The 27,989-nt window shown below is 43.2% G+C and overlaps 12 protein-coding genes across 12 annotated transcripts; 7 read left to right on the forward strand and 5 right to left on the reverse strand.

Annotated features, from left to right (window-relative positions):
- The first annotated feature begins 294 nt into the window (after positions 1-294).
- On the forward strand, positions 295-4,902 carry K450DRAFT_280328 (uncharacterized protein). Its single transcript, XM_051593359.1, has 17 exons — positions 295-805; positions 901-920; positions 986-1,026; positions 1,093-1,167; positions 1,239-1,250; positions 1,317-1,430; positions 1,507-1,599; positions 1,674-2,028; positions 2,089-2,675; positions 2,739-2,975; positions 3,060-3,171; positions 3,248-3,362; positions 3,435-3,534; positions 3,645-3,715; positions 3,788-4,482; positions 4,548-4,611; positions 4,684-4,902. Exons 1-17 carry the CDS (start codon positions 431-433, stop codon positions 4,765-4,767), a joined length of 3,150 nt encoding a protein of 1,049 aa, XP_051444872.1. The 5' UTR covers positions 295-430; the 3' UTR covers positions 4,768-4,902.
- A 7-nt stretch (positions 4,903-4,909) lies between these two features.
- On the reverse strand, positions 4,910-6,296 carry K450DRAFT_239466 (uncharacterized protein). The gene is made up of 4 exons (XM_051588769.1): positions 5,921-6,296; positions 5,771-5,855; positions 5,503-5,702; positions 4,910-5,431 (listed from the first exon to the last, which is right to left on the reverse strand). The coding sequence occupies exons 1-4, from the start codon at positions 6,251-6,253 to the stop codon at positions 5,072-5,074; spliced, it is 978 nt and encodes a 325-aa protein (XP_051444873.1). The 5' UTR covers positions 6,254-6,296; the 3' UTR covers positions 4,910-5,071.
- A 2,079-nt stretch (positions 6,297-8,375) lies between these two features.
- K450DRAFT_280331 (uncharacterized protein) lies at positions 8,376-10,176 on the reverse strand. Its single transcript, XM_051593360.1, has 5 exons — positions 9,586-10,176; positions 9,182-9,499; positions 8,975-9,048; positions 8,801-8,905; positions 8,376-8,709 (listed from the first exon to the last, which is right to left on the reverse strand). The coding sequence occupies exons 1-5, from the start codon at positions 9,716-9,718 to the stop codon at positions 8,476-8,478; spliced, it is 864 nt and encodes a 287-aa protein (XP_051444874.1). The 5' UTR covers positions 9,719-10,176; the 3' UTR covers positions 8,376-8,475.
- Positions 9,586-10,138, forward strand: K450DRAFT_239477 (uncharacterized protein). Its single transcript, XM_051588770.1, has one exon. The coding sequence runs from the start codon at positions 9,734-9,736 to the stop codon at positions 9,923-9,925; it is 192 nt and encodes a 63-aa protein (XP_051444875.1). The 5' UTR covers positions 9,586-9,733; the 3' UTR covers positions 9,926-10,138.
- K450DRAFT_239479 (uncharacterized protein) lies at positions 10,140-12,118 on the forward strand. The gene is made up of 2 exons (XM_051588771.1): positions 10,140-10,767; positions 10,839-12,118. The coding sequence occupies exons 1-2, from the start codon at positions 10,378-10,380 to the stop codon at positions 12,048-12,050; spliced, it is 1,602 nt and encodes a 533-aa protein (XP_051444876.1). The 5' UTR covers positions 10,140-10,377; the 3' UTR covers positions 12,051-12,118.
- A 788-nt stretch (positions 12,119-12,906) lies between these two features.
- On the forward strand, positions 12,907-14,175 carry K450DRAFT_239485 (uncharacterized protein). Its single transcript, XM_051588772.1, has 2 exons — positions 12,907-13,282; positions 13,350-14,175. Exons 1-2 carry the CDS (start codon positions 12,928-12,930, stop codon positions 13,832-13,834), a joined length of 840 nt encoding a protein of 279 aa, XP_051444877.1. The 5' UTR covers positions 12,907-12,927; the 3' UTR covers positions 13,835-14,175.
- Positions 14,176-14,704: 529 nt separating this feature from the next.
- On the forward strand, positions 14,705-18,880 carry K450DRAFT_239491 (uncharacterized protein). Its single transcript, XM_051588773.1, has 7 exons — positions 14,705-14,779; positions 14,879-15,238; positions 15,303-15,386; positions 15,518-15,602; positions 15,693-15,826; positions 15,899-17,579; positions 17,648-18,880. The coding sequence occupies exons 2-7, from the start codon at positions 14,888-14,890 to the stop codon at positions 18,532-18,534; spliced, it is 3,222 nt and encodes a 1,073-aa protein (XP_051444878.1). The 5' UTR covers positions 14,705-14,779; positions 14,879-14,887; the 3' UTR covers positions 18,535-18,880.
- Position 18,881: 1 nt separating this feature from the next.
- K450DRAFT_239497 (uncharacterized protein) lies at positions 18,882-20,480 on the forward strand. Its single transcript, XM_051588774.1, has 4 exons — positions 18,882-19,100; positions 19,179-19,492; positions 19,572-20,227; positions 20,306-20,480. Exons 1-4 carry the CDS (start codon positions 18,979-18,981, stop codon positions 20,462-20,464), a joined length of 1,251 nt encoding a protein of 416 aa, XP_051444879.1. The 5' UTR covers positions 18,882-18,978; the 3' UTR covers positions 20,465-20,480.
- Positions 20,481-20,731: 251 nt separating this feature from the next.
- K450DRAFT_239508 (uncharacterized protein) lies at positions 20,732-22,864 on the forward strand. The gene is made up of 8 exons (XM_051588775.1): positions 20,732-20,888; positions 21,001-21,112; positions 21,210-21,377; positions 21,449-21,636; positions 21,724-21,747; positions 21,835-21,870; positions 21,963-22,356; positions 22,438-22,864. The coding sequence occupies exons 1-8, from the start codon at positions 20,769-20,771 to the stop codon at positions 22,581-22,583; spliced, it is 1,188 nt and encodes a 395-aa protein (XP_051444880.1). The 5' UTR covers positions 20,732-20,768; the 3' UTR covers positions 22,584-22,864.
- Positions 22,865-22,916: 52 nt separating this feature from the next.
- K450DRAFT_239513 (uncharacterized protein) lies at positions 22,917-24,602 on the reverse strand. Its single transcript, XM_051588776.1, has one exon. The coding sequence runs from the start codon at positions 24,451-24,453 to the stop codon at positions 23,215-23,217; it is 1,239 nt and encodes a 412-aa protein (XP_051444881.1). The 5' UTR covers positions 24,454-24,602; the 3' UTR covers positions 22,917-23,214.
- Positions 24,603-26,504: 1,902 nt separating this feature from the next.
- Positions 26,505-27,318, reverse strand: K450DRAFT_239515 (uncharacterized protein). Its single transcript, XM_051588777.1, has 2 exons — positions 27,158-27,318; positions 26,505-27,082 (listed from the first exon to the last, which is right to left on the reverse strand). The coding sequence occupies exon 2, from the start codon at positions 26,976-26,978 to the stop codon at positions 26,601-26,603; it is 378 nt and encodes a 125-aa protein (XP_051444882.1). The 5' UTR covers positions 26,979-27,082; positions 27,158-27,318; the 3' UTR covers positions 26,505-26,600.
- On the reverse strand, positions 26,909-27,963 carry K450DRAFT_239518 (uncharacterized protein). The gene is made up of 3 exons (XM_051588778.1): positions 27,704-27,963; positions 27,158-27,583; positions 26,909-27,082 (listed from the first exon to the last, which is right to left on the reverse strand). The coding sequence occupies exons 1-3, from the start codon at positions 27,756-27,758 to the stop codon at positions 27,054-27,056; spliced, it is 510 nt and encodes a 169-aa protein (XP_051444883.1). The 5' UTR covers positions 27,759-27,963; the 3' UTR covers positions 26,909-27,053.
- Positions 27,964-27,989: the final 26 nt, after the last annotated feature.

Here is a 27,989-nt window from a genome sequence, read left to right on the forward strand (position 1 = left end):
GGCAGGTACTGAAGAAAATTGTGACTGTTTATCGGCGAGCGAAAGGCAAAAGTAGTTGTCGTTCCATAGACTTTTTTTTTTTGTATTCAGTAGATGTCGTTCCATAGACGTCTCAAAGAGAGAAGCTTCTTTAAAAAATATCAGCCCATATTATTCCAACAATTTCCAAATTTAGCCTGGGGTTGTCTCAAAATTCACGCTCCTAGGGTTTGGAGACAACGCTATCCCATTCCTGCATTTTTCACTTGAGACAAAAACTTTTAGATTTTTTTACAATTGTGTATCAATGTCGCCCTCTTATTGGCTCTTTCTGGAACGACACTAAATGGCACGAATAACTACTGCACTCGTAAAAAAGCTTGTTTCTCTGTCTTCTTTTCAAGTTTATTTCTACAATTCATAACAAAAGTTGTTGACTCACAAGCTTAACATGCGAAAACCTAGCTTCGGCGGGAAACCTCCAATATTGGAGCTCCCGACTTTCGAAGGCACACCTCGCGAAGCAACGTTTATGTATACACCTTCTGATCAGTCGACTAGAGACGTAGAAGGACTATCTGTATTCGAATCCGATGGTCAGATTGATCGAGATTCAGTGTATACCGAAAGTGACAAGGGCGAAGCAAAGAAAGAAGGGTATCGCTTATTTGGCATCATACCTTATTATATCAGCGTCGCTTGTCTTGCTCTTTTCGTCTCACTCCTTGCTCTTACAATCGGTCTTGTACTATACTACTACTTACATGGAGAAGACTATCAGAAATTCCGGACGCAGATACATACAGAATGCTCAAACAAAGCAACTGTAAGTATTGATTGATTTATTTTCTTTTATTTTCTTTGATTTCGAATCGATTCGAGAAAGCACAAATATTAACGTCTCATTTTCTTATGATGAAGGCAATTGAAAAACAAATAAGGTTAGATTTTTCGTCATCAATGTATGTTTAAAGATGTCAAGTTGCTCATATACATACTTTCTCAGTGGAATTGCAGCCGCTTTCGGTGGAGTATCTTTCTGGCTAGGTATGATTTCATTGCCAACCTTACTGTGAAAAATATTATTCATGTTAAACATCGCCTTTCTTTCAGATATGTCACCAGAATCGTCTCGTACACAGAGTGGATTCGATCTAGCCGTACGCTTGGCCACCGCCAATTCTATGAGTGAGTAGATACACAGCTTATCAGAACGTTTTCAATCCTCACTAAATGATCCTCATCCCGACTTTTAAAAGACACCAACGCAGGTGAGTTTTGCCTTTGTTATGTTTTTGTAATTAGATAAAAAGAAAAAAACTAACTATAGGTAACAGTTGAGGTTATTGCCTATGCACCTCTTGTAAACGATAGTGACCGTGCCGCTTGGGAAAGTCAATATCAAACAACTATAAAACAGTCGCAACCAGATAACTCGCTGATAACATCAGGTATGCCATCTGCCTTTTATCATTGATGCACTTTAATACCTCTCTTCGTTACTTACAATACTACCATTGCTGTTAGAGCAAAAGCCATATTACTTTCCCGTTCAATGGCAATCACCTGTGGGAGAATTTATTTTAGGACTTGATGTATATTCGAGTCCTGTTAGATCAGGTATGTATCTTGAGCTGTTGTTAACAACGTTCTCAATCTAAACGTTTTTCTAAAAAAAAGTCTTTTACATATAGACGCTCTGAACCAGACGTTGCTAAACAAAACGCCTACTCTGACCCCTTTCTTTAGTTTGGTTATTGCAAATGTCACTGGATTTTGCGTCTATTACCCTGTGTACCAAAATTATTCCATGAACGACGATGCACTTTCCGCAATTGTGGCGGTTTGCTTTGGAGCTGATATAGCTCTTAATGAAGCACTAGAAGGCTTACAGGATTACGTAACACACGTCAGAGTTATGGATCATTTTGGTACTGTGGGCTACGAAACCACAGGGTCACAGGCATCAGGCTATAACGAAACGATGGAATTTTCTGTCATGAATGAAACATGGGTTATTTCCTGTTACGAAAATTATACAGCGCAACCGTAAGTGAATATGCAATAATTTGAAGAGAATTCTACTATCAGCTAAATGATTTGATACAGATTTGCTGCCGTCATACTCTCTATCATATTGTTGATAGGCTTCCTAGCAACCATTGCCATTATGGTTTGCTCAAGACGCTATCATCGCACGTCAAACGATGCAATCATCCACAAGTTCAGATACAATCGTTCCAAGCGGCGTGCGCAAGCCATTCTTCAATCAATTCCAGACCCGCTCCTTGTTCTCAACGGTGATGGAAGAGTGGTGGATTGCAATCAGCAGGCTTTACATGTTTTCGGAGTGGATCACAAAAAGCGGCTGCTAGGATGTCATATCAAGCACCTTTTCGTTTCCTCCTTTACAAGTGCGCTTATTCGCGACAATGTAATACAACCAGGCCTTCATGAGGTTAGGGTAAAACGCCATCAAACTGGAGAATACTTTATAGCGGAAGCCAACTTTTCTTATGTCGAAGACATCAACGACGCTAATGATGAAAAGCCGTTCATGACGCAAGTCGTATTAATGAGAGATGTTTCGGCCAAAAAGGAGGCTGCATTACAACTTCAAAACGCTAAACAACAAGCCGAAGACACAAACCAACAGAAATCACAGTTTTTGGCATTCGTATGTCATGAACTTAGAAGTATTTATACGTTCCTTTGCACAAGAGCTATCGTACACAATTTATTCTAATCTTTCCTACTAGACCCTCTCCATGTCATTTCTGGAATGAGTGAACTTTTAAACAATATGGTTGTACAACCAGACAAGCAAGAATATGTCAGAAACATCATCACCTCTTCGAATCATATGCAAAGCATCGTAAATGATGTTTTGGATATTGCTCAACTGTCGGAGAATGAACTACGTCTGAATTATCAACCCTTCAATCTGAAACAATTATTAGAAGATGAAGGAAAGTTTATGATGAGGTCAATACAAGGTAGGGCATAGAAACTTCATCAATGATAATACGTAAAAAAAAAAAAAAAAAACTTGCTGACCTTGAAATATTACAAATTCATAGAACAAGAAGGCGACGTAAAGGGCGTCGTTAATATCTCCTACTCTGTACCTGAGTATGTCAACAGTGATAGCACGAGAATAACACAACTTATCAAGAATCTTGTCGATAACGCGTGAGTGCACAGTACCAAATTTAAATCGTGAGCACTTTATTTCGGCAAAAGCTAATTTTATTCTACGTTCGTACAGTATCAAGTTCACTCAACAAGGCGTTGTTACCTTGGAGGTATCTGCTTCTGACAAAAAGAACCCAGACTCAACCATTGAAAATGTTTTGTTCCTCATTTCTGATACGGGCATTGGAGTATGTATATAACTGAAAAATGGAACTAGCGAAAGACAGAGTGAATCTTTACTGACATATTGCTTCACCAAGATTCCTGTAGAGCATCAGGACGAGATTTTCCAACCGTTTTCAAAAGCAAATATATCCATGGGTAATCATTTTGGCAGTTCTGGTATCGGACTTTCCATCGGTACGTGATGAAATGTTAAGACTTTGAGTGTGATTTACTTTCTGGCCAATTTTATTTCACCTTACTTACTTGTGCCTTTTTCCTTGCCTTACTTTCTTTGTATGTTATAGTTCATCACCTGGTCGATCTCATGGGAGGCAGTATAGAAGTGGAAAGTGAAGTCAACGTTGGCACTACTTTTGTAAGCGCTCGTCATACAACTTATCTGGCTTGCCTTATCATATAGCTGATATATTCTTTTTTTTTTTTGTAGAAATTCACATTGCCTTTAGCGCTTGCTACCGAGGATGATTTCTTGGCCTTCCAATCCGCCAATGATTCTACTTCTTCAACGGCTTTATCTCCTGTCAGCAATTTCGGACCCTCTGCCATAAAGCCTACACTGTTACTTGAGCGTCCACAACCAAAGAGTTCTTGGAGCATCGCTTCAAATGCGTCTAACGATCAAAGTATCGGAAGGAGCGATGAGCAAGATTCGCTACTCGTAAACCGGGGTTCTGAAACGAACCTTATATCATCGGCTAGCACTGACGCACGTTTGTCTTCGTGCTTGTCTCTGTCAGGCTTGTCGAATGGAGGCACATCAAGCGGCGAACACGACTCCGATGCAGTATCAACTCCTAACTCTGTTCACGAGGGTGGAAGCTATAGTACAACCCGGAAGGATTATTTTGGAGCACTGGACACAAGCGAACTAGGCACCATCGAGGAAAAGCCCGTATGCCTAGTAGCTGAGGACAATGAACTTTGTCAAAAGATCGCCACCAAGATGCTCGGCAAAGAGTATGTTGTCGAAATAGCTGCCAATGGCCAGATTGCCGTTGACACTGTCATGGCAGCACCAGACAGGTTTAACATCATTATCATGGATATCATTATGCCTGAAATGGATGGAATCCAAGCTACTATAGAGCTCAGAAAGAATGGCATCAAAATTCCCATTATTGCGTAAGTGTTTCTTCACTATATATCTTTCAACATTGAACATCTCGTTCTAATCCAATTCCATACAGCGTCACGGCTAACGCAGCCGAGGCCGACAAGAAAGAAGCCATGAGGCACGGCTTCAACGGCTATGTAAGTCAACATCCTTTTTCATTTTCTCTCCACTGGGGGTTAACGCCATTTACTCATCTATCTTTTTCTTAGATCACGAAGCCTTACAAACGTAACCTTCTAACTGCTATGCAGCGAGCCCTGAGTGCTGCCAAGCAAGAATCATCATCGTCATAGCCACTCTCTGTTTTCATACACCTGCCGACAACTATACCATTTCTGTATGTGAGCATAAGATCTAACGCACATGTATTTTCTTTTTAAGCGTTATATAAATATCAGCTATAGAGCTATCACTCAAAATTGTACACCATATATTCCCGTCCAATAATTTTCTCGTTTCATTTGGGGAACTGGATATATTATAAATTGCGTCTTTTTACTGATTCAGGCACAAGCACGAACGTGAGGAAGAAGAAGAATGATAACCAACATTAAATACACGAAAAGTTTTCTACTGTACAATTTCTCGCACTCCGATTTACTGTTCCTTCACCTCTGCTTTGGAGTCAGCGGCAATTTCTGAAGATTCGTCTGCAGCAGGTTGTTTTTCGCTGCTACCGGTTGGTTTATTTTCGGTAGCTGCTGGGGCAGTCTTCGAAGCAATTTGCCAACTGGGAATGCCGGGGCGAGCAGAGGAATTAAAGGTAGCCGAAAGTCTTGGTGAAATACCATTGGTTTCAGCAGCAGGAGGTGAGGTGACAGAGGGAGAGCTAGAAGCAGCGCCATCCAACAATGCGGTGGCAGGTCGACGGCTGAGGAGAAGTGACTTGAGAGATTTGACTTCTGTTTGCAAATCATTCAAAATAGTCGCTTGGGCATCCTTGTTACGATCCAGCATCTAAGGGACGCACGCACGTTAAAATCAGCGTTATTCTCCAAGCATGCAAATTGACTGGTTCTTAAACCTACCTTGGGTATTAATCCCTTGATGACCTCAACATCTTCTTTGATGGATTTGAATTCCTCATCCTTATTATTATCGCTTTCTTCAAGCTTCTTAAGAGTCTCCTGCAGAGTGCTCAGTGTGTCGTTGACCTTTTCAGATTGTGCAGAGACGTTGGTGAGAGCAGTGCTGGTTTGCTCTTGGATCTCCTTGAGAGAGTCTTCCACTGTAATTATAACAGCCATGTTAATAAAATGCCACTGTACTGAGCAAAGGTATCACCACTTGACTTGCCTGCTTGGAATTGCTCATCCAATCGCTTCTGCTCGACTTCGAGATCTTCACTGGATGGTACCTTGAACAAAGGACCAAACAATCTCTGCCAGAAGGAAAGTCCCGTTAACATACAAGTTTCGCCATCATTCCCATTTCAATTCACTTTACCTTTGCCAAATGCCATACACCGTAACCGACACCTCCAGCCATGACGGCGGCAATAAAGACATCTCGCCAATCGTAACTTGCTCTTGCTGGAACAGGAGGAGGAGCCTGCATGACAACGCCTCCACCAGGGTATGCGACGGCACCGGGTGCGGCAACAGTGGTAGCTTCCGTGGATTTACCGTTGGCTCTTGACATTGCTTCCTCAATCTCTTCTGCTGTCAAGCCTTTGCTTTCCAAGAAGGCGACTTTCTTGGCCAACGGAGCAGACTGCACCTTTGGATCGGACAGAAACGAAACTGCCGACTTGAGCATAACTTCCCTGGGAGCAGCCATATTTACTGATGAAAAGGAAAGCGGGGATCGTGTGAAGCAAAAGTGAACAGCGAAGTGTGGAGAAATTTATTCAATTTTTGCTGACACACTGCAATGTGACATGTGAAACCGACCATAGGCACCCAAAGTCAGCACATTAAAGATTGCTCAGCCAGCCAAATTTACATTAGCAAATTCAATGAAATATTAAGCTGATCGAGAGACAATCTCTCTTTGATGCTGTAGTTACTATGGCTGTCCCTTCCAGCATAGGCCACCAAACTCTCTCTAAGGGCCATGCTATTTGTTGAGCATCAGGCGTATTTGCTAAGAGTATTCTCCATGATGACTGACCTGATGGTTATTTAAAGCTATACAGCTATCTTACTCACTCAAATGGCGCGTAAAGCTGGTTTGGGCAAGCCAATGGTTGGCCGCAAAGGACGCAATCACGTCAAAGTTTGAGAATTTCCGTGATACATCAATTATTAGTAGGCCATATTTATTTTACGCCAGGCTACAGGCAGTTTGAAGAAAGATAAAACGATAGAAATCAGGTATGTCAATGAGTATTGTGACAGAGAAGAGGTTTTGGCTTAAATTGCCCGAAGATAGCAAAGAGCAGCTATGCGGTTTTGGTTGCAAGCGAGAGAGCAAAGTTTAAAACACAGTGACTTCTCACGATTTTTTTTCTTTGAATGATAGCGTCCACTTTCAAAGCAAGTCGTACGATATTGTCTCGAGCTTTCAACAACTATCAAAAACACTCTAAAAGACATTACACTATGGGTAGACTTGAAGGAAAAGTAGTCTTGGTGTGAGTAATTGTTCTTGTGTTTTCATACATTCTGACCGTGGTCGGCATTCCTAACGTTGTTTCTGGTCTTCGTCGCAATGTCAGTACTGGCGCATCAGCTGGTATTGGTGCCGCCTGTGCCAAGGAATTTGCAAAGGAAGGTTCCCATCTTGTAAGTTTCGAGCAAAATGATATGATTTGCTTTGTGCCGTTCTATCTGACAAGTTATATTAGATCATCACAGGTCGTCGTTTGGAACGCCTAGAGAGTCTCAAGAATGAGCTTGCAGGTCTGTACCCCAATCAAATAGTCCACCCTATCGCATTGGACGTTCGCAGCAGAAACGCTATCAATGGCGCTATTGCTTCTCTCCCAACTGACTTGAAGAACATTGATGTCTTGGTCAACAATGCCGGTCTCGTTATTGGTCTCGATAAGCTGTCAGATGTGACCGAAGACGCCATCGATACCATGTTGGACACTAACGTCAAGGGTCTGGTCTACCTTACCCAGGCGGTTCTTCCCGGCATGAAGGAACAAAAGAAGGGTCATATCATTAATGTTGGCTCAGTATCTGGTAAAGCATCGTGATTGGAAGGTGAATTAGATTCAAGTGTAGCAGTGCATTTAACATGCTTGTCATGGTTGGTCTTTAGGAAAGCAAGTCTATGCAGGAGGCGGCATCTATTGTGGTAAGTCACCCATTTTGTCTTTGCATGTGCACTGTTGCAAGCCTTTGTTTGCTAAATAGGTCATATCTCTTTTACAGCTTCCAAGCACGCTGTTGATGCCATCTCAAGAACCTTGTTGCTGGAGTTGGTCGACACTCCTCTCCGTGTCACTCAAATCAACCCTGGCATGGTCAACACCGAATTCTCAACTGTTCGTTTCGGTGGTGACTCTACAAAGGCTGATGCTGTTTACAAGGGTCTGCAGCCCTTGGTGGGCGAAGATATTGGTGAGCATATAGTATTTTATTCTTAATCTTTGACAGAACGCTTTTTGTGCGCTAATTGTGATCATTCTGTAGCTGAAATCGTCACCTTCGCCGCTTCTCGCCCCCCTCACGTTAACATTGCTGATGTCCTTGGTAAGTAAATGAGTGCAAAGATGAAGAAAGGATAACCAGTATGCTGACTTGAAGCCACTTTTTCAAGTCTTCCCAACTGCTCAAGCCGACGCTAGAACCAGCCACAGAGAATAAGCTAGGGCGCTGTTCCCTCGCAACTGTCCGATTATTCTTTTCTTCCTCAATACAACGGCTAGCTTCGTGTGGTTATTATGGAATGTAACAAATAAAACCTCTTGTCGCTCCTAGCGCTTTCTATCGCACGATACATTTCGCTTCATACATAATGTGAGACCTATTACATTATTGATGGTTTATTAAGTGTAATATTACTACTTTCAAGTACGTAAAAGAGATGATGAGAGGATGTAGATTAGTTTATGCGGCTTTAGGCTTTTCTTCAGGCATTTTAGGCTTGTAGGTCTTGCGATAGAAACTGATGAACAGGAAGAGGTAGCTGGTAAGCAAGAAGGTTCCAAACGAGGCAGCAATCTCTTCTCCAGCGCAGTTATCGTAATAAGGCATGAATGGCCAGAATGTAGAGGTGAAGTAGTTGTAAGAACAGAAGTAAATGACAAACAAGTCAATCACGAATTGAGTAATTTGCAGGGTCTGGAGAGAGAAATAGAGTGGGAGACATGAGTCAATTAGTAGCCATACAATGTAACTCCTACAAAACAAATTCATAAGTTAACTAACTTACAGTAAGATACTTCTTCCACCAAATGCGGTATCCAGCAGCAGTGCAAGCGTAATAGTAATACATCAGGACGTGAACCATGAGGTTAAGGACAATGGGCACCCAAGACTAGGTGTCGGAGTAGATGAATGTTAATGAAACGCTCGTAATTCAGATCAGAGATTTTTCTCCACTTACCACACTAGTTCTGCCATTCAGCTGAGTGAAACACAACACCATGGTCATGCTATGATGGTACCAATGCAAAAATCCTGTCAAAAGCAAATAAAAAAAAATTGTTGTTGTTTGTTGTCAATAAAAGTAAGCTCAGTATGATCAAGCCGCCGACGAAACCCTCTAACGCTCCTTTCATTCAAATAGGTACAGAAATAAAGAAACACATACCGATATTCTTTCTCTTCACAGCCAAGAACATGGTGTCTATCAATTCCCAGTACTTGACGAGATAATTGAGGTAATACAAATGTTCCAATTCTTGAGTCCAAGCGTCGTGGTTACAGACGGCGTAAAAGAGTCCATGTCTGGCAACAATAGGAACCAGTTGCTCTATGAACAACAGCAACAGGCCACCAGAGACAGCAGTAAGAAGAAGATTGTGGAAGATGAATAACCCCTTCAAGCGGAGAGCAGGAATATCCAAACGCTTGAACAAGAATTGAGTAGTAAAAATCAGGAAATAGTATCCAATGCAGGTCCAGAAAACTAAAAGTGATGGTTAGAGATTTTCCCTTCATTCAAATTCTGTCATCTCAACTAGAGCATAAAAAAAATATTTCTTTGACACGTACCTGTGCTATTTTCTGACAGTGGGGTTTGTCCTTGAATATAACGGAAGCTGCTTGCTTGTTTTCCAGTAACAGCTTGGTAGGCTGTATCAAAGTAGCTGTGCAAGTATATACCAAAAGGACGATCTAGAGACATGTTGAAAAGAAACAGATGAAGCCAGGAGGCACGAGCAGAATAAAAAGTTTGAAGATCTTATTGAAATGGCGATACAGTTACCAAGGTGACACAAATTTTCACAAGGAAGAGTGGTGGAATTGGGATTTTCGGTGTTACAAGTCGGCAACGACCTCCATTGATGCAAGTTTTGTTACTTTGCATTCTGATGACAAGCTTACTCTATGAAAGTGAAACTACATAATACACGATGGATACCTGCAAAAAGGTAAAGTCGGTTGAAAGGCGAATCAGTTTTTGACAAGTATTTTTTGTGGCGGTAAGCTAGCATGGGCTACTTTTCACGCAGCGAAGAGGGGATCAAAGAGCATGGGGATGTAAACAAGACAAAAAAACTAACAATGAAAAATACAGCTCATCATTACCAGCCATAACGCAACAATAGCGAGAAATAACGGTGCCAAAAAGAAAAACCTGGACCCATCATAGCCCACCACAATAGGAAATTTTGTTCTGCTGGTTCATCATGACGTTTGAATGAAACGCCAAAGTAAAAAGTCGATAAATACCAGGCATGCCTCTGAGGAGATCATCTCATTGCTTCTACATACCTATGTTCTCTAAAAAGCTTTTAGCACTACTGCTGCTTACCATCCTCTCCTTGGTACTCGTTGCTGGTAATGATTCGAGTACTTTGCAAAGAAAAGGCCGATGACGTTCAGACCAACTCACCTATTTCTTTTATACCGTGTGTAGAGTGCAAGGTTTTCCAAGCAGACGATGTATCCACATGGGATAAATCCAAGCTCAAGTCTTGGCTTTCTGAGCATAATATTAATTATGACTCCAAAGCCGATCTTCCCAGCCTTGTCAAGCAATATCGCGATTCCGCTACACATTATGCCAACTTGTTTGGCGTTAAAGTTGACCAGGCAACAAGCAAGCTTCAAAACAGTTTGACCGCCCAAAAGGACATCTCTGGAGCTAATGTTGAATACATTGTTGAGGAAGTCAAGCGACAGCTTCGTGTTCTTGATCTTGAAGGCCAACTTGACTACAGACATATTCAGGTATGTGAGATTCATGTGAAAGTACATCAGTGCGACTCCGGACTTTCAATATTAACCCTATGAACTTTCAGGGAGGCTTGAACAAGGCCAAGAAGAATGTCATTAAGCAGAAGGCTGCTACTGAAGAGCAGTGGGCTAATATTGTTACTGATGTTGAAGCTGAATTTCTTGACACAAAGCAAACTTGGTATCAAAAGTTCTTCAGCAACAAGAAGACCGCATCTGATAGCGCTCAAGCATGGCTGGACGAGACCAAGGCTCACCTTCAGAAGCAAAAGAACCTCTCCGAGGCCCAGATTGACGAGATCATTAACTCTCTTCGTTCAAGACTTGGAAGTGTAAATGATTGGCGCAAAGAGTCCGCTAAGAAGGATAAGACTTGGTTTAAGCAGCTGCAAAAGGATTTGCAGTCTAAGGCCGACATGACCCAAGAACAAGCCGAAGAGGTCATTGCTGGTCTTGAGTCCGATTTTGCTGGGTTTAAAACCTCTGCTATCGAATACGCAAATGGAGCTTATGATAATGGTCAAGCTTACCTTACCTCTTTTGTCGAACGTGTCACTACCAGCCTTCGCGAATCAGGTGAATTGACGCAAGCCAAGATTAATGAAATCATCGCTGCCATTACATCCCGCTTCCAAAATGTGAACTGGAGAACCATGCCACCACAACAACAGAAGACTTACCTTGAACAGTTGAGAGATGATATCTCCGTCCGATCTGAACAGACCAAGGATCAAGTGAACAACATTGTTTCTATTGTCTCCAAGACTCTCGAAGACTACCTCGTTTCTATCAAGGCCTATCTTTCTCCTGGTGCATCAGAAGCATCCAAGAGCGCATCCAGTGTGTACTCCGGTGCTACTGCCAATGCAGACAGCGCAAAGAGCACTGTCGTCTCTGCCACTGATAATGCCAAGAACTCTGCTGCCTCTGCTACAGATAATGCCAAGAGCTCTGCCGCGTCTGCCACTGACAATGCTAAGAGCTCTGTTGCATCAGCTACCAATGACGTACAAAAGGGTGTCCACAAATGGTTAAGAGACAATGAACGCAGTCTCTATGAAAAGAAGGGATATGCCCAAGCACACATTGACTGGGTTGAGAACTATCTCATCAACAAGTTCAATAATGCTCGTCGCATCACTACTGATGAAGTTAACGATGCTGCCACCGCCATTCATGAATACCTTGTAAAAACTGCCGATGTCTCTGAGAAGCAGGCCAAAGCAACTGTAGATCAAATACGCAATGGTCTCCAACACGCTCGAGACGAACTATGAAATAATTGACCATTTTCCCTCTTTTGTATGATTCCTACCTACAATAAAAAATTTTAACCCATGTATATTTTTTTTTTTTTACAATATGGCACTTTCAAAATGACCAGAGCATCAATGATTGGTTCTGGTGTCGGAGATCATACACCTGTGGTCATCACGGATGTAGCCGCTTTATCGGGTCATTCGTCGTTCCGATCGGTACCCATCCCAAGTTGTGATAATAAGACAGGTTATTGAATGCCTGTTAAAGAGCATGCAAGTCTATTGCTACGAGTCAGACGTGCGAGAGAAATGTATTGAGGAATTAACCCAAATAAAACATGTCGTGTTCATATTCATGTTCGGTGAACGGAATTTTCTTAGCGTCAGAGCGCACTTACTATGGCCTAATAAAAGATTTCCATAGCGGTAGTAACATTCAACATGTCTAATTAATTTGCACATTATTTCAATCCTTTCCATGTCATCAGGACACGCTTCAATGCATTCATACGACGACGTAATGCCTGATGGTATGTACCAGGTATGCTGTTGATTGTCTTCCTTTGTGTCACATCCTTCATGTCAGCGGGTGGTATATTGATGGGGGACAAGATTGTGTTCCCAGGTGGATTACCTAATTCTGTAGCGCAGCCAAAGAAGACCCAACACTGTTGAAATCAGTACGGGTTTTTGCAACGTTATTGTATTTGCCCGCAAAAGGGCGAAAGACTAGTGAATAATCGATATGTTTCAATTGGGTGGCAGATCAATCAAAAAATTTGTTTCAACCAGCTTGATATATGGATTTTTGCCAATCAGCATCCAGCGAAAAAATTTTTAGCCCATAAATTTATTGTGCTCGGAGTGGCCCTGCGTACCTTTTATTCCATTCCCAATGCCCTCCGTTAGTCATCGACGCATCGTCGCCATTGACTTGGATGACACCTTGTCTCATACTATTGAAGCTCTTGCAGCCTGGCACAATGATACATACGAAACTAATTTGAAGCATTCGGACTTCCATACTCAAAATCTATGGGAAGTTTGGGGTGGGTCCCGAGAAGAGGCATGCCAAAAGGTGCGAGAGTTCTATACTAGTAAGCACTTTTTGGACTTACAGCCCATCAATGACTACGCATTGGAATCCCTTCGAATGCTGAAGCGTAGACGATTTTCACTGGTCATTGTCACCTCAAGGCAACAATTGGTAGCCGAAGAAACGAAACGTTGGGTTGACAAATGTTATCCAGGTGGGCACTCGTAGACATTCAATCCTCAATGGGAAAAGTTGACTTAATCTTGATATTTCCACTCCAGGCGTCTTTGATTCAATTTACTTTTGCAACTTGTATCTAACCCATGCTGAGCAACAAGACTTGATATCCAAGCCGAAATCTGCCATCTTACGAGAAATCAACGCAGAATTACTGGTCGAAGATTCGCTCGAGCACGCCTTGGAATGCGCACAAGTCGGCGTTCCGGTCCTGTTATTTGATCGTGAAGGTAGCTACGGATGGAATCATATCAACATTGAAGGCAAAGGACCACAGGAATCCGACGCTATGATCCTTCCTCGCAATGTCACTCGGATAAAAACCTGGAAGCAAGTGATTGCCCACTTTCCCAAACCTGCCAGCCCTCTTCGGTTCTGCTGGGTTCCTAGCGACTTTGTCAATTCCGACGACGAAAGTGACGACTTGGACACCGTCAATGTGGACGACATGTCAGATGATGAGCAGTATGGCTCAGAAGGTGGCGACGAGTGGGCCAAACCGAACTCACGCGAGCTCATCTGGGCCTAATAATGCTTCCACCCCCTTTTTTCCTGCCCATTTTATTAATGCTTTTTGTGCAATGTACCAATACTCCTTCCCTCATAGACTCACACTCCACCGACAAACATATTCCTCCATTTCGGCAAAGCAACTTGCCACCCCCTATTCACTTTTCGACTGTATATGTGAACATTTCTTTTTGTTTAAATATTGCTATAATTACCTTTTTTTCCCCATCTTCCCACCCCCCCCCAGCATTTTCATTCTTGGCCACAGCATTCTTGTGGCCGACTGTACCAGTAAAAACCAAAAAAAAAAAATAAAGAAGGAAAACATAGGCCGATGCAAAAGCATCACCTAAATAATACTGATCAACGTCAATTGCAATTACATCTGCATACATCGGAACGTCATATTAGCGACAATTGCGAGGTTTTATCTTGAACAGTCATGTGGAACGGGTGGTAAGTACTTGAATGGAGCAAAAAGCGATAGACTACGAAGGGGAAAATCAACAGTACAAAATCATGTAGAGTACCCCCCCCCATTCCAGCCATAATAATGCAGCGTGGCAAACAGTGGGCCAAAGTCAAGGCACTGCTGATTGGCGCGGCAATGTGTGTTGGTCGCCTCCTTTAACCCATTTCAATACTCCTGTTTTCCATATTTCATCCAAGCTTTGGGCCAATTTTGACAAGCCTTTTTATTATTATTTTTTCGACACGCTCTCTCTTTCTCTTTTCTCTCTTCTAAAGAAAAAACATTGTTGTTATTATTACTCGCCTGACCTGCTTTTAGGTATTACGGTTTGAACTTTTTTTTTTTGGTCGTCATATATTTAACATTGTGCGCTTTCGTCTCCTTTCTAAATTGCCCACTTTGAAATTCACCCCCCAACATTTCAACAGAGTGTACGTACCGTTGCCACAAAAGCCCTTTTCTGTACTAGAAGCAAATCGTTCTGGACATTAGGTAACGTTCAATCACCATGCTTCTCATTTTCAAAGACAGCTTCGGTGCATGTTCTTTTTACTTACCAAACGAAAACGCCATGCTGAATCAGTATATTAGAGCAGACAAATGGCAACTTCTGCATTGTTTCCAATGCCACAGAATCGTTCCACCTCTCAGTCATCAAACGACACCCCAGGGCAATTTTCTACTCATACCGCAAGAACACGCCCTGTCTCCACACCTGTACCTTTACCTCTCCACGACTACATGACCGATATAGAACAAGCTAATTACATGAGACCCCACCAGCTATACGCACAACCCTATGGTAATCGACCTACATCACAAGACCACCATCGCCGGTACTATCAATATCGAAAACAAAATATGTTTGGTCCTTATCTGATGCTTCAGACCTTGGGTGAAGGCGAATTTGGCAAGGTCAAGCTGGGCATGCACATTGAAACCCAACAGGAAGTTAGTTTTGTTTCGGATTCATTACATTGGTCTTAGACTTTATTTTGCTGATCCCCCTCTTTAGGTGGCCATTAAGCTCATTCGCAAAGAAAGTGTTGATAATTCAACACGTTTAAGCAAGGTCGAAAGGGAAATATCTGTCCTCAGGGTAAGTTCATTTTTTTCACCCACGGCGTCTTCCCGCCTTCCGTGAATTATTGTTTTTTCTCTTTCTTCTTCTCTCCGTTACTTTTCTTATCACGCTGTAAGCTAACCTACCTACAACGTTGGTTACCCAAGACGGTTCGGCACCCATACATCGTGAAATTGTACGACGTTCTTGAAACCGAAAAATATATCGGCATCATTTTAGAATGTGCTTCAGGTTAGTTATGTTTTTCTTTCGTCAGCAAAGTAAATACGATTATGGACTAGAAAAAATTTCTCATGTAATGCAATGTCATTCTTCTTTAAGGAGGCGAATTGTTCGAGTACATCCTTGCCCGTCGTTATCTCAAAGAGCAAGATGCCTGTCGACTGTTTGCACAGCTCATCAGCGGAGTTCATTACCTTCATCAAAAGCATATTGTTCATAGAGATCTCAAGCTGGTAACACCTGGTTAATTGACACATTTTGTCATACCGCACACCTTGGCTTAACTCTTTCATGTTTTTCAATAGGAAAACTTGCTGCTAGATCGTAATCGCAATGTTATCATCACCGACTTTGGCTTTGCAAACCAGTTCAACAGTGCAAAGGATGATTTGATGGCAACGTCGTGTGGATCACCTTGCTATGCCGCTCCTGAGTTGGTGGTCAGTGAAGGCTTGTATGTGGGCTCAGCTGTGGATATTTGGTCCTGCGGTGTCATTTTGTACGCAATGCTCTGTGGTTATCTTCCCTTTGACGACGACCCAGCCAACCCTGATGGTGACAACATCAATCTGCTGTACAAGCATATCTTGAGCTCGTCTCTGGTGTTTCCCGACTATGTTAGTCCTATGGCTCGTGATCTGCTGGATAAGATGCTGGTGCCAGATCCTACTAAGCGATGTGACATTCAAACCATCATGGATCATCCTTGGCTCCAGCAATACCGTTCCTTGTTTGCCAAGTCAGTTCGTGAACTTGAATTTCAAGCAACCACGTCGGCTGAATTAACCCTGAGTCCAGTGGGAGCGGAAGCTTACCGCTACGCGCAACAATCCCTTGGCCTTCAAGAATTTTCTGCCTCAAGAAACACATTTTCATCCGATTATGATCTTGGTCTAAGCGAGCAGATGTTGGATAATCATAGCACAAAGGACATGTCTGCGGACGATGAGGCTGTGGTGCCATCCTCTAAAGAAGTCACCTCAAGTAATAGTGACAGCTCCAACAGTACTAGGAAAGGCTCAGACGTTGCAGTAGCGGATATAAAGTCTCACTTCTCAGTGCAAATGAATCAAGTCGTTCCCATGAACACGGAAGAACCTGCTTCTATTACCAGCCCCAAGCCATCCCGCACGCACTCTACTGCCGTTGTCTCCCCAGAGAAAACTATGAACGATCCATTATCTCCTAAACCGGGTATGAATGCCAACGACAAGCGAGGTAATCACAGAAAGGGCTATTCTACTGAAAAGTTCTTCAGTATCATTACTGGTGGTTACAGTCAAAGTACGTCAATTCCAAAGTCAACTACCTTTGGTGGGCTTAAACGAAACAACACCATGAACCTATCCCCTACACCATCATCCACCAAGAGTTCTTCAAACACTAGTTCCAACGCCACCCCCAGTCGTAATCATAATCGGTTTGGCAGTGTCTCGATTGCCCGGGGAACAGGCTCTATCTTGCATGCCAAGTTTTTATCCAGTATCAGCGGAAGCCCATCTCGGCGTTCTGTCCATGTTGATGAAAGTCCTCCTACCAGTGGGCCTTGGCCCGGAACGAGCGTCAGCGCATCCATCTTACCCAGCAACACTGGCCATACACCCAAAAGCCCTCTTTACACTCCTGCTCGTGCCTTGCAGCCAATTCCAGACTTGACGCAATCCAGTACTGTGCGAGGAACCCGACGCAAGGCTATGAGTTTACTGGTCACGCCTGCTGCTGCCGTAGAATCCAGTGAGGAAGACTCCAGTGGTGAAAACCGATGGCTTGGTGCTGAGACTGGAAGAAAAGCGCTTGCCTTTGCTCGTCGAGCCAGTATTCGTAATCGTTCCCGACCTGACAAATCAGCTCATGATTCTGATCGGGATAGCGGCACCATGGAAGGCATTGTGGAAGATGAAGCCCCTGCCAAAGAATCGCAAGACAAGGACCGTCAAAAAACCACTGGCAAGAAGATGATTGATTGGATAAAGAAGAAATCAAATTGTAAGTTTATAAACCTTTATGGCACCTGTTCATGCCGGGAAGATCCTATTGTTCTAAGTCTTTTCCAGTACGTGATATACGTTCTCCTATTAGTATATCGAGCTCTCCCTTTGATCAAATTGGACGCTCGTTTGCTCATGCTAGCATGAGAGGTCGCCCACAGTCTGGATCGCATTGGGCTCCCGAGGAGACTAAGCTGCGAATCTATCACGGAGCTGTTGATCAGTCGGCATTGACATCAAGATCTCCCAATGATGTTTTCAATGAAGTCAAAAAAACTCTGGCGTCCATGGGCATCGATGTGAAGAGTGAAGGAGATTATAAGGTCAAGTGCACTAGACGGAAGCGAAAGTCTGGACGTGTGATTCCACCATCCACGAATGCCAGTGTTGATACTTTTGATGGCGACAGTGGTATGTCCTTGTCCATGGCAGACCAGAAGAAACGCCGCGGGGTAGCTGGTACGGCCACTATCCGAAACCTGTTGCGCCGTTCAAGTGCCTATAGTCATGAAAGTATTCCTCATCAACGACATACTTCTGGTAGTGATGATGACGGCGTAGCGCCTAGTGATGTTGCTGAACAGCGTCATGCCTCGAAACAATGTACAAGTAGTTCACTCAACTCCACCGTGTCTGGAAAACCCGTAGCTCCTATTTATGGCGATGAAAGTGTTGACTCAGGAGATGAAATACGTTTCAGTGTCGAATTATGCAAATTTAAGAATCTTCATGGCCTCTATATTGTCGATATCAGACGTATGCGTGGTAATGTCTGGGGTTACAAGTTCGTCTACCACCAGCTACTGGAGGCCTTGGACCTATACCGAAAAGGCGGTTATATCCCTGGACCTGAACGCCAACCACCACCGCCTTCAAACCCTATCATGGCTACTGACTCAAAGAAGAACACTGACTTCAATGGTCTTGGAAGTATTGCTGAAATCAAGGTGTAAGCCTGTGGATTTCACCTATGGCTTGATATTTTTCCCCATCTCTTGTTTATCTTTTATTGCTTTATATGCTTGCGCAAATGCAACTTCTTATGATAGCCTTTTGGGCCTATTCTACACGCCTTTATACCAACAATTTTGCACGATTCCCATACTTTTTCTCTATGCTTTCTTTTGCTCCATCAGCGTTTAATTATCCACACCGATTTTTTTTTCATCCCGCACTCATAGCTCTCACTTATTCTTAATACCTCCACGATTTTTGGCTCTCAGATAGACCTCTACACAATATACTTTTTCATCCATGCTGGAAGAAACCATTTGTATGGCAAACGGGGGTTCAAAAGCGGCTGATGTGACTGCTACGTTTAATTTTTTTCGCAGCGCTGAGCAAAAGAGAAAAAAGAAAAAAAAAAAAGTTGCCTGTTACTGCCAGAACTACAGGTCATGCCAGACAAACAGAAGACAGCACAACCTAGCCGTAAAGGCAAGAAGGCATGGCGGAGAAACATTGACATTCAAGATGTAGAAGAACACCTCGAGCAAGTTCGAAGTGAAGAGAGATCAGGGTAAGGGTGTAGGTGGATTGAGTCTCGCAACCGACCATGAACTGATCATTGGAGGCGATCGTCCAATTTTGTTTACAGAGGCAAGATCTCTGAACGTAGCGATGACAAGCTTTTCATGATTGATGTCAAGGGAGACGATAGAGTCAAGCGACAGCTCGCCAAAGACAAACCGTTGTATATTGAAAAAATTCTCGAGAGTCGATCAGCGATACCCGCCGTTGGCACTCGTTTGTTTTCGCTTCCTAAAGCATCGCCCAAGGATAAAGGAAAGGAGAGCAAATCCTACAACGCCAAGATTGACAAGCTGGTCAAGCGAAAGTTAACTCACCCCGAGCCCGCTAAGCCTGCCAAAAAGTCCAAAGGCACTGCTTATGATGTTTGGGCTGATGAAGGTAAAGACCCAATCAATCCTATGGAATGTGATATAATGAAACTAGAGAAAAAGTCTTGCTAATCTATTTCCTCTCATAGAACCTACCACCGTGGAACTAAACCCTTACCTGGAACCTGTACATAAGCGTAAAGTGCACGCACCTGCCACCTTAAAAGTCAAGCCTGCTGCCGCCGTTCATCTGCCTGCCGTCCAAGTTGCCGATGCTGGTGCTTCTTACAATCCTACCATGGAAGATCATCAAGCATTGTTGCGCAAGGCTCACAAGGTTGAAGAAGATAAGATTGCGGAACGTGAGCGCATCAACAAACAACTTGAATTCCGAAAAGAATTGCTGGAGATGGATGATGATGAGGTAGCCAAAACAGACGATGAAGAAGAGGAAGACTCAGACGTCCATAGCGATGACGATGAAGAAACGCGGAAACGCAAGGAAATCCGAAAGAAAACTCGTACAGAGCGAAATCGTTTGCGAAGAGCCAAGGAGACCAAGTGGTTGGAAGATCGTCGAAGAAGGGAGAAGGCCCTGAACAAGGAACTTCACAAATTAGACGAAATTCAACAGATGGTTGTGGACATAGAGCAGGAAACCGAAGAAAAAGCTAAACAGCGACAAGAGCGACAAGAAGCAAAGGAAAAGGCAGGTTTGCCTCGGTTAGGCAAACACTATGTCCCGAAGGCTCCCATTGAAGTCCAACTCACCGAAGAATTAAGTGAGAGTCTACGAACTTTGAAGGTAAGATTCACTATAGCTAGGTGGGGGAGCCACGTTTTTTCAGTGACAGACAAACGGACCCACTAATTTCATCCCTAGCCTGAAGGAAATGCCTTCAAAGATCGATTCAATAGCTTGCAAAAGAGAAATATCATCGAACCCAGAGTACCTGTTGCTCCCAAGAGACGATATAAGCTCAAGGAATACGAAAAGCATTCTTACAAGCAATTTGATCGTGCTAACAACAACAAGAAATAGAAACTTGTCCCCCATTCCTACAGCACTTTACACTACATTATATTTGTTTTTCCTGTTTTTCTTTCTCTTTGTATCGACGTTTTGGATATATCCCGTTTGTAATGCATCTTCCATTGATAAAAAACATTCCACTCTCTCCTCATGTTATCCAAATGGCTTAGCGGACTGGACTATTAAACACTAGAGGAGATTGAATCCTCCAGTGCCACAAAGGACATTGCTCTACATTGTGTTTAAATACCGATGTAACCTATGAGATGCCAATTTGCCTATTGGTCTTCTTTCCCTTTCCTCTCACTTCTCTATGGTGGTTATTACTCGCCTTGTTTCCACTAGCTTTGTTGTAGCCATGGCTGCCTTGACTTCCGTCGTCAGCGCCGTTGGAACGACCACACCCTCTGTGTTCGCCTACATCGTCGATTGGGTAAGTGGCGGTATCCCAGGTTTAAGCGAATAAGATGATTTCGGTTGACTGAAGGCATATCATTTTATTTTCTTTCTTTCCATTCCATTCCATTTGCTCCCGCCCCTCACAGGAACTTCCCAAGGACATTCAATGGTCCAAGGTCGACCATGTCATCTACTCGTTTGCCGAACCTGACCAACATGGCAAGCTCACCAATTTTGATACGCAGCAGCTCCAGTCAGGTATGGTACCTTGAGGTCACACACATTTTATACCATTTTTAGCCAAATGCAGTAAGTCGCCCAATTCCGCCCGCTCATCTAACACAAAAACTCTTAGTCGTCAAGCAGGCGCATGCCCACAACGTGGGCATCAGTATCAGCGTTGGCGGTTGGTCCGGATCACGCTACTTCTCTAGCTTGCTCTCCAAGTCGTCTAGTACATTTGCAAAGACCATCATCAGTGCTGTTCACCAGTACTCCCTCGACGGTGTCAACATCGATTGGGGTAGGGAAAAATAGATGCTGATCAGAAAAACAAACAACCGCTAGATATTAATTATGTTTTTGGAACAACAGAATACCCTAACTCTCCAGATGCCATGACTTGCAATACCCGTTCTTCCAAGGATACCGCCAATTATTTGACGTTCCTCAAGACCCTTCGTCATGGTCTTGGAAGCAAGCTTATCACCCTTGCCACCGGCACTTCTCCTTTCAATGACAACAACGGCAATCCTTCCAAGAACGTCGCATCTTTTGCAAAGGTAATTACACCGTTTCATCTTTACCCCGCAAGTCCCGTGAAAAACACCCACTTCATAGAACTCAATTCCCATACCACTCCCATTTAGGTGGTCGATTCTTTCCTCGTTATGGTTGGTATCGAGAAAAAAATTTTCACGAGTGCCGGTATGCTTCGCCACAGCTAAACTTTGGTTTTTTTTTTTTTTTTCAACCATCAGACTTACGATATCAACGGCAATTGGGATACTACCACTGTGAGTTGCGGTTAAAATCATTTCAATGGCAGCAGACTGACAGAAATTAATTGGTTTTTTTTTTTTCCGCTATATTATTTGTTCTCGGTCAGGGCCCTAACTCACCCCTCTACGATGGACCCAAGGGCGAAAGAATGTCAGTAGAGGCGGCTTTGAGTCAATGGCATGCGGCGGGTGTTCCCTACAAGCAACTTTCCGTCGGTACCGCCTTCTATGGCTGGACAGCACGCACCACCTCCAACAGCCTGTCGTCGCAATATGTATCGTTTGCCAAAACTCAGATCCGAGGTGATCAATACGACACGATGTCCGCCGATCCATGCCCTGGTGCGCCCAAATCGTACAGTGGCGAGATGCAATGGCGTTCCATTGCCTCGGCTGGAATTGATGCCGGGAAGAATGGCTGGAAGACGCATTTTGATACCACCACTGAGACTCCCTATGCCGTCAACTCGGAAAAGAAGCAGATTGTGACTTACGATAACGGTAAGTTGAAACATGAAACGGCATTCATCCAACTCACCTTGACTGAACCCTTTCTCTGTGTTTCATAAAAATGACCATCAGTCAAATCGCTCCAGTTGAAAGCCAACTTTGCCAAATCGCATGGCGCCAGTCTTTTCTTGTGGTCTCTGGAAATGGTATGTTTATTTACTTGTGGCGGGGATTTTATACAGGTGCCGCGCGCACGCAATTCTCGGTGTCAAAACTAACGAACGCCATCAAAACAGGACGATAGCCATCACTCTTTGTTGAATGCATTGCAGGCTGTGCGAGCATAGAACCCACCGGGTCTCTTGTAGTAGTTTAGTTTACTTGTACCAACATATAATTCGTTAGAATAATATTGTGCTTGAAGTGGTGGATATTGCGTGCGAAATTACGAGGAAAAACCTTGTTTTGAACAAACAGGCCCCCAAACATGGTGTGATTTCCCTTTGACTTGCAGCAAACATTTACGGATGGCCTTGCATACGATCGAAGAGAGGGAAATTTTCAAAAACGTGGTAAAGCAATTTTTTTTTGGGACAGCAGACAACAACACGTACGATTGGAAAACGGAATATATTGAGGAAATACTTTTTTTCTTTCATTGGTTTTACAAAGTTAAGAATGGGGGATGCAAGAGAGATTTAGGGATTTGTGGTTCGTTTAAAAAAAAAAAAAAAAAAGCAGGGAACAAACAGAAAGCGTAATGGAAACAAAAGCAAATTACAAAATGCAATGATTATGTACAGAAACCTCATCAAGAGCAGGCGGATAATGGATGGCACGCACGCAGGTCAAGTTGAGGTCACAAAGTAAGAGTAGTGTAAGTTGAATCAAAGTGAAAAAAAAAGATTCTTAGCAAGGGATGACGGGTGTAGAGTTGGGAGAGCGGCTGAGAGGGCTATCGGAGCCATAGAAACAATATTTGTTCACCAAATCAAAGTAGGAAGGTGAATTGGCCGCGGGACGTGCATGAATGGGAATAGGATTGGAAACGGTTTGAGTGGATGTTGGGGATTTGTTGGTAACAAAACCTTCCTGCTTCAAGGTAGAGAAACCAGTGTTATATGCCATGGAAGCGGGAGGAGGAATGCGTTGAGTGGGTTCTTCAGTAGCGCAGAAGTAAGATGGGAAACTTTGGATGCGACTGGGAGGTGAGGGTCGGAACGTGCGAACAGTTGGGGTTTGAGCTGCGGCTGAAAGGGAGGCACTGAAGTCATATCTGGAACCAAGAGGTTTCTTTTGGGATGGCTTGGATGGGAAATCGTAGGTAGGCGAGGAGGACAAAGCCGGGGCTCGCTTGCCGAACTTAGTCTTGGGGACAATGTCACCATCCAGATCATCCATGGATACGGCCTTGGCAGCTGTTCCCTTGGAGAGCTCAAGTTGATAGTTGAGACCATCGTTGCTATCCCAGTAATCTGTACCGTTGACGGTATACTTTAGACAAAAATACATGGTTTCCTGGCCAGATTTTTCCATTCGGTCGTTTAGAGGAATGTTGAACATGAAACGATCTGTGTTGCTAGACTCCCGACCGATGGATTCACGATAAGCAGCTTGAACTTCAGTAACGTCTTGCCAGTAATTAAAGGTATATCGGACAGTGACTTGTTTGTTGAAGGCGATGTTGTTCACCTTGCATTTACCGACCAGCGATTTTTGGTCTGAAGCCAAGACAATGGATTCAATGGAAATCATATCGTTTGCACCGTGGATTTTGGTAGGCCAGTTAGGATACCGCAATTGAACGCCATTGGTTTGATCATCTTCAAGGTCCAAGATAGGGTCTGCCTTGACAGCCGATGGGGTTTGAGCTTTGAGGAACAAACGAACATGCTCTAGCTTTTGATCAAAGCGAACGAATTTAGGGTGGGGGGCAGATTGAGTTCTCTGCTTCATAGCGGGTCGTAAGGATGTAGGCGGCGTAGTGAGTTGCAACCGCATGGAGGCTATATTTGCCATTGGCGCTGGTGTAACAGAGTCCATATCGGGTTCCTTGGCTTCAACGTCGTTATTGACATGAGCAGGTTTTGACAGCGACACTCGTCGATGCGCCATGGTGGTGGTCATGGATGAAGCAGTGTATGGCATTATTGTGAGGGGATAATATGAACAAGAATAATATATGTACTGGTTGCAGTGAAGTGGGATGACACTGACAACTGAAGTGTGTTTGATGACTCAAAGCAAAGAAAGCTTTGCCCAGAAGTTAGAAAGTAAAAGGGATGTTTCGAGGGAATAAGAAAAAAAAAAATTGGGCAATGGGCACAATTTATATGTAATTTTTTTTTTTTTCTCTATCACAGATAGGCCCTTTTCCGTAATGGACTCCGACTTGTCTCGACTCTAAGGTGATTGTTTGTTTTATCAAACCCACCTATCTATTATAGTCCCTTTCCCCCCGCGAACACTACATGACAAGAAGCAGACACCATGAATAAAAAATCTCATTCTATGTCGCCATCCTGCTTAGAACAACACCATCGACTATGGTGCTCGCGTAACATAATGTCATGATGACCGAATTGTACACCTACCGAAATTCTCTTTGGCCCAATAAAAATCTGCTCATCCCGGCATCAGCCCGCACCGCCCGACTATCTATCAGAGAAAAAATGTTTGAGGTGTCTGTTCTCATTTTAGCCGATCATTTCCTATCAGAAATATTATTCCTCTCCAATTTAATTATAAAGCTACGATGAGATGCTCTACTTTAATTTTTTTTTTTTCATAGCTGAAGCTCGATGTGTTATCTTGATTTCCCATCCTACTGTCTTTTTCTGCCTCCGCTTTCCGAACTATCCTCCTCTCAACCCCCAACACAAAAAGTAAAGAATGAGAAATAGCATGTTATTGTAGAGTCTAGATCTCCCCACAAATTGGATTTGTTACGTTTAGCGAGAAACCGCATTGTTTCACCTTGTCTTTTTATTTTAGTTTATACTTTCTCCCCCATTCTAGCTGAGCGTTGGCCAAAGCCCGAGGCTCAGCTCAGCTCAGTGTCTGTGATTTTACCCAACTCTACCTCCCCGCAAAATACCGTTATTATCCCATTGATCTACTCCGAACGCCAATCGCTAACCCCAATCTTGCCCACACCTCTTTGCGCTATACCAATTATTTGCCCACACCATTTTGTCAAGATTTTAAATGAGACCGTCACAAGGTACACTTTCCACGCAAGGGAAGAATAAATTCACCGTCGAAACATACAAAGTAAAGTAAAATAAAAATTTTCATTCGGGAAGCAATATATCAGAAATTGGGCATATATGCTCAAAACATCAACATCTCAACTGTACCAAAGATCGGACGCTAAAATTAGACCCCAGGCAGCACAGACAGACTAAATCGGCAGTCTCGCCAGCAGGCCCTTAAAAAGTCCATTAAAAAAAAGGAGTACAAAATCAGAAAGGAAAACATTGAATGTACCCCCCCCCCGGTTGACTACTTTGTAAAAATATATTTCTTGGTTATTCTAAAAAATTCGCCTATAGTCTATCAGATTCTATAGTTTCGTATCAAGATAGAAAAGATTTTAGACCCTCCCAAATTTTTTTTTTCCAACTCAAGTTAGAGAACCTACGACTCCGCTATGTGCTCTCCTCTCGTAGGTTACCTTCATCCCATTGGCAGATCTCAGGAAATAAAGGTGGAAAGAACGGATATATGCAAAGCTTAAGATAAAGACAGTGAAGCCAGCAGGCTACACAGGCTGTATGGTTACTATATTGGCCGGTTGACTGCACGAAGCTTATCGCTCTTTTCTGACAGCGGAAGCAAACCAAAACCAAGTTGGTCGGAACGCCACTTAGGTAAATAAGGATGGGGAGAGCTTAAAGCGCTGATGGAGAACTCACTTAATTAGGATGAGAGCGAGATGTTATCGATGGGGTGGGGAAAACTTTTAGAATCATTGTAAATTCAGGTACAGAAAGCATAAACGTGCAAACTAGACTCAGGTTTTTTTTATACTGTCCATCACTGTAAGATTTTTTAAAATACGTGATAGTGCGAACCTCTTCAATCAGCCACCACCCCCATAGATCTACCGTGCCTGTCTGTTCCGAGCATTCCCACTAGTCTGATTCATGCAGAGGCGCACTGATCTCTCACACTACGGATGTGCCACTTTTCCACAGTCTGACTTTTTTTTCTTGGGGTTAGACAAGATATCCAAACATACATTTTATATAAACATATAGACCAGAAAAAAAAATTGGGGATAAGGGTGAAAACTACAAAATATAGAAACATCTTTGTACGAAGTTTTTTTGGTTTTTTCGAGTCATCTTTTTGAGATAGTCGATAAGGACTACAACAGAAAGATAACCGGCTACCAGCCGCTCGAGACCTCTGTACATGGTCTCCGAGCGCCAGGATCCCGCCTCTCCAATCCATTTTGGTGCATCAAATAAAAAGAGGAAAATGCAGGTAAGGATTTTGGAGGATTGGAGAGAGGGTTCAAAAACTGGGACATCCCAGAAAAAGCTTGGTGAAAAAGATAACAAACTGGGTAGGGAAGAGGGGCGAAGGTAAGGTAAGTGAGGGATAGATATTGAAATGGGGAAGGGGAGAAAAAGCAATGGAAAAGGAAAGAAAAAGAGTAAGAACATACTAAAGAGAAGGGTTTGGGAAACGACCTGTTACGAAAGGCAAAGAAGATCCAGCTATGCTTCTTCAGGGATCAACTAACACCGCGAACGTTTGAGATTTTCATCTATAAACAGTGTCAATCCATCAAATGCGGTTCTCTGGCAATGTCTGTGCCTTGGCTAGGCTAATTCAAACTCACCTGAACTACACTCGTAAGGATAGATATCCAATTCAGGATTCTGATCCTTATCCAGCATGGGTTGCAAAATCCGTCTTCGCGCGTTGATGAACCAATTGCTAATTTGGTGAACTGTCAAATTAGTGGCCAGGGCAAGCTCCTGTTTCTGATCTTCCGTTGGGTAAGGGTGCATCTTGTGTTTCAGTAGCCAGGCTCGCAAAACAGCCGTGGTAGCTTTTGGCAGATTACCTCGCTTTCGTTTGCTCTGATGATACGGTTTGGCTAAGAAAACATTTTGCTGTTCACTGTAACGGTCAAAATGGCTGGTTCTGGTCGGCGGAGGTGATGAGGAAGAGTCAGGTGGCGAAGGAAGATCGCACGGCACAAGTGGAGGGGTCGGCGATGATGTTGACGAAGATATCGGTGAACTATCGGCAGCATCGTCATCTTAAACAAAAAAAAATTCGAATGCATGTAAGCAAAACATGTCAAAACCGGTTTGGCAGAATATAGCTATCCCGTCCCATTGTACATGAGAATGACATAAAAAAAAACCAAGATAACTACCTCTACCATGCCGATCGGTAAAGCTGGACCAGAATCTACCATTATCTACAAGCATTTGTTCGATACGTTCTTTGTGCGATTTGATGTAAGGCTCATATGACGGATCAGGGTAGGAGATGTGAATGTGCTTCGTGTGCCCGGATCCATCGGTCGCAAACTCATGGTCGTGAAAGAGAATAACAGGATTGAAAGTTCGAGTCTGGAGAAGAAAAAAAAAAGGGAAAGATAAAAGCGCAGTTCGTTAATGATCGTTTACAAGCCAAAATAAAAAATATGGCGAAAATGC

Source organism: Umbelopsis ramanniana (genome assembly GCF_025399195.1).
Source record: "Umbelopsis ramanniana AG unplaced genomic scaffold K450scaffold_25, whole genome shotgun sequence".
Taxonomy (NCBI): Eukaryota; Fungi; Mucoromycota; class Umbelopsidomycetes; order Umbelopsidales; family Umbelopsidaceae; genus Umbelopsis; species Umbelopsis ramanniana.

What these genes read in the sequence shown, in the direction of transcription:
- K450DRAFT_239477 (XM_051588770.1), top strand. Translation starts at nt 9,734, where the DNA reads ATGAAGCCAGGAGGCACGAGCAGAATAAAAAGTTTGAAGATCTTATTG.
- K450DRAFT_239479 (XM_051588771.1), top strand. Translation starts at nt 10,378, where the DNA reads ATGATTCGAGTACTTTGCAAAGAAAAGGCCGATGACGTTCAGACCAAC. An exon ending in TTGACTACAGACATATTCAG is followed by an intron (nt 10,768 to 10,838) that starts GTATGTGAGATT and finishes ATGAACTTTCAG; the next exon opens with GGAGGCTTGAACAAGGCCAA.
- K450DRAFT_239491 (XM_051588773.1), top strand. Translation starts at nt 14,888, where the DNA reads ATGGCAACTTCTGCATTGTTTCCAATGCCACAGAATCGTTCCACCTCT. An exon ending in CATTTTAGAATGTGCTTCAG is followed by an intron (nt 15,603 to 15,692) that starts GTTAGTTATGTT and finishes TTCTTCTTTAAG; the next exon opens with GAGGCGAATTGTTCGAGTAC. An exon ending in GATAAAGAAGAAATCAAATT is followed by an intron (nt 17,580 to 17,647) that starts GTAAGTTTATAA and finishes AGTCTTTTCCAG; the next exon opens with TACGTGATATACGTTCTCCT.
- K450DRAFT_239508 (XM_051588775.1), top strand. Translation starts at nt 20,769, where the DNA reads ATGGTGGTTATTACTCGCCTTGTTTCCACTAGCTTTGTTGTAGCCATG. An exon ending in TACGCAGCAGCTCCAGTCAG is followed by an intron (nt 21,113 to 21,209) that starts GTATGGTACCTT and finishes AAAAACTCTTAG; the next exon opens with TCGTCAAGCAGGCGCATGCC. An exon ending in ACGTCGCATCTTTTGCAAAG is followed by an intron (nt 21,637 to 21,723) that starts GTAATTACACCG and finishes ACTCCCATTTAG; the next exon opens with GTGGTCGATTCTTTCCTCGT.
- K450DRAFT_239485 (XM_051588772.1), top strand. Translation starts at nt 12,928, where the DNA reads ATGCCCTCCGTTAGTCATCGACGCATCGTCGCCATTGACTTGGATGAC. An exon ending in GGTTGACAAATGTTATCCAG is followed by an intron (nt 13,283 to 13,349) that starts GTGGGCACTCGT and finishes TTTCCACTCCAG; the next exon opens with GCGTCTTTGATTCAATTTAC.
- K450DRAFT_239515 (XM_051588777.1), bottom strand. Translation starts at nt 26,978, where the DNA reads ATGTTCTTACTCTTTTTCTTTCCTTTTCCATTGCTTTTTCTCCCCTTC.
- K450DRAFT_239497 (XM_051588774.1), top strand. Translation starts at nt 18,979, where the DNA reads ATGCCAGACAAACAGAAGACAGCACAACCTAGCCGTAAAGGCAAGAAG. An exon ending in TGATGTTTGGGCTGATGAAG is followed by an intron (nt 19,493 to 19,571) that starts GTAAAGACCCAA and finishes TTCCTCTCATAG; the next exon opens with AACCTACCACCGTGGAACTA. An exon ending in AGAGTCTACGAACTTTGAAG is followed by an intron (nt 20,228 to 20,305) that starts GTAAGATTCACT and finishes TTTCATCCCTAG; the next exon opens with CCTGAAGGAAATGCCTTCAA.
- K450DRAFT_280331 (XM_051593360.1), bottom strand. Translation starts at nt 9,718, where the DNA reads ATGTCTCTAGATCGTCCTTTTGGTATATACTTGCACAGCTACTTTGAT. An exon ending in TGTGAAGAGAAAGAATATCG is followed by an intron (nt 9,049 to 9,181) that starts GTATGTGTTTCT and finishes TGCTTTTGACAG; the next exon opens with GATTTTTGCATTGGTACCAT. An exon ending in TGAATGGCAGAACTAGTGTG is followed by an intron (nt 8,906 to 8,974) that starts GTAAGTGGAGAA and finishes TCCGACACCTAG; the next exon opens with TCTTGGGTGCCCATTGTCCT.
- K450DRAFT_239518 (XM_051588778.1), bottom strand. Translation starts at nt 27,758, where the DNA reads ATGCTTGTAGATAATGGTAGATTCTGGTCCAGCTTTACCGATCGGCAT. An exon ending in TACCGATCGGCATGGTAGAG is followed by an intron (nt 27,584 to 27,703) that starts GTAGTTATCTTG and finishes TTTTTGTTTAAG; the next exon opens with ATGACGATGCTGCCGATAGT. An exon ending in TCCTTACGAGTGTAGTTCAG is followed by an intron (nt 27,083 to 27,157) that starts GTGAGTTTGAAT and finishes CACTGTTTATAG; the next exon opens with ATGAAAATCTCAAACGTTCG.
- K450DRAFT_239513 (XM_051588776.1), bottom strand. Translation starts at nt 24,453, where the DNA reads ATGCCATACACTGCTTCATCCATGACCACCACCATGGCGCATCGACGA.
- K450DRAFT_280328 (XM_051593359.1), top strand. Translation starts at nt 431, where the DNA reads ATGCGAAAACCTAGCTTCGGCGGGAAACCTCCAATATTGGAGCTCCCG. An exon ending in TATGATGAGGTCAATACAAG is followed by an intron (nt 2,976 to 3,059) that starts GTAGGGCATAGA and finishes ACAAATTCATAG; the next exon opens with AACAAGAAGGCGACGTAAAG. An exon ending in GGCACGGCTTCAACGGCTAT is followed by an intron (nt 4,612 to 4,683) that starts GTAAGTCAACAT and finishes TCTTTTTCTTAG; the next exon opens with ATCACGAAGCCTTACAAACG.
- K450DRAFT_239466 (XM_051588769.1), bottom strand. Translation starts at nt 6,253, where the DNA reads ATGGCTGCTCCCAGGGAAGTTATGCTCAAGTCGGCAGTTTCGTTTCTG. An exon ending in GTGTATGGCATTTGGCAAAG is followed by an intron (nt 5,856 to 5,920) that starts GTAAAGTGAATT and finishes TCCTTCTGGCAG; the next exon opens with AGATTGTTTGGTCCTTTGTT. An exon ending in TCAAGGGATTAATACCCAAG is followed by an intron (nt 5,432 to 5,502) that starts GTAGGTTTAAGA and finishes TGCGTCCCTTAG; the next exon opens with ATGCTGGATCGTAACAAGGA.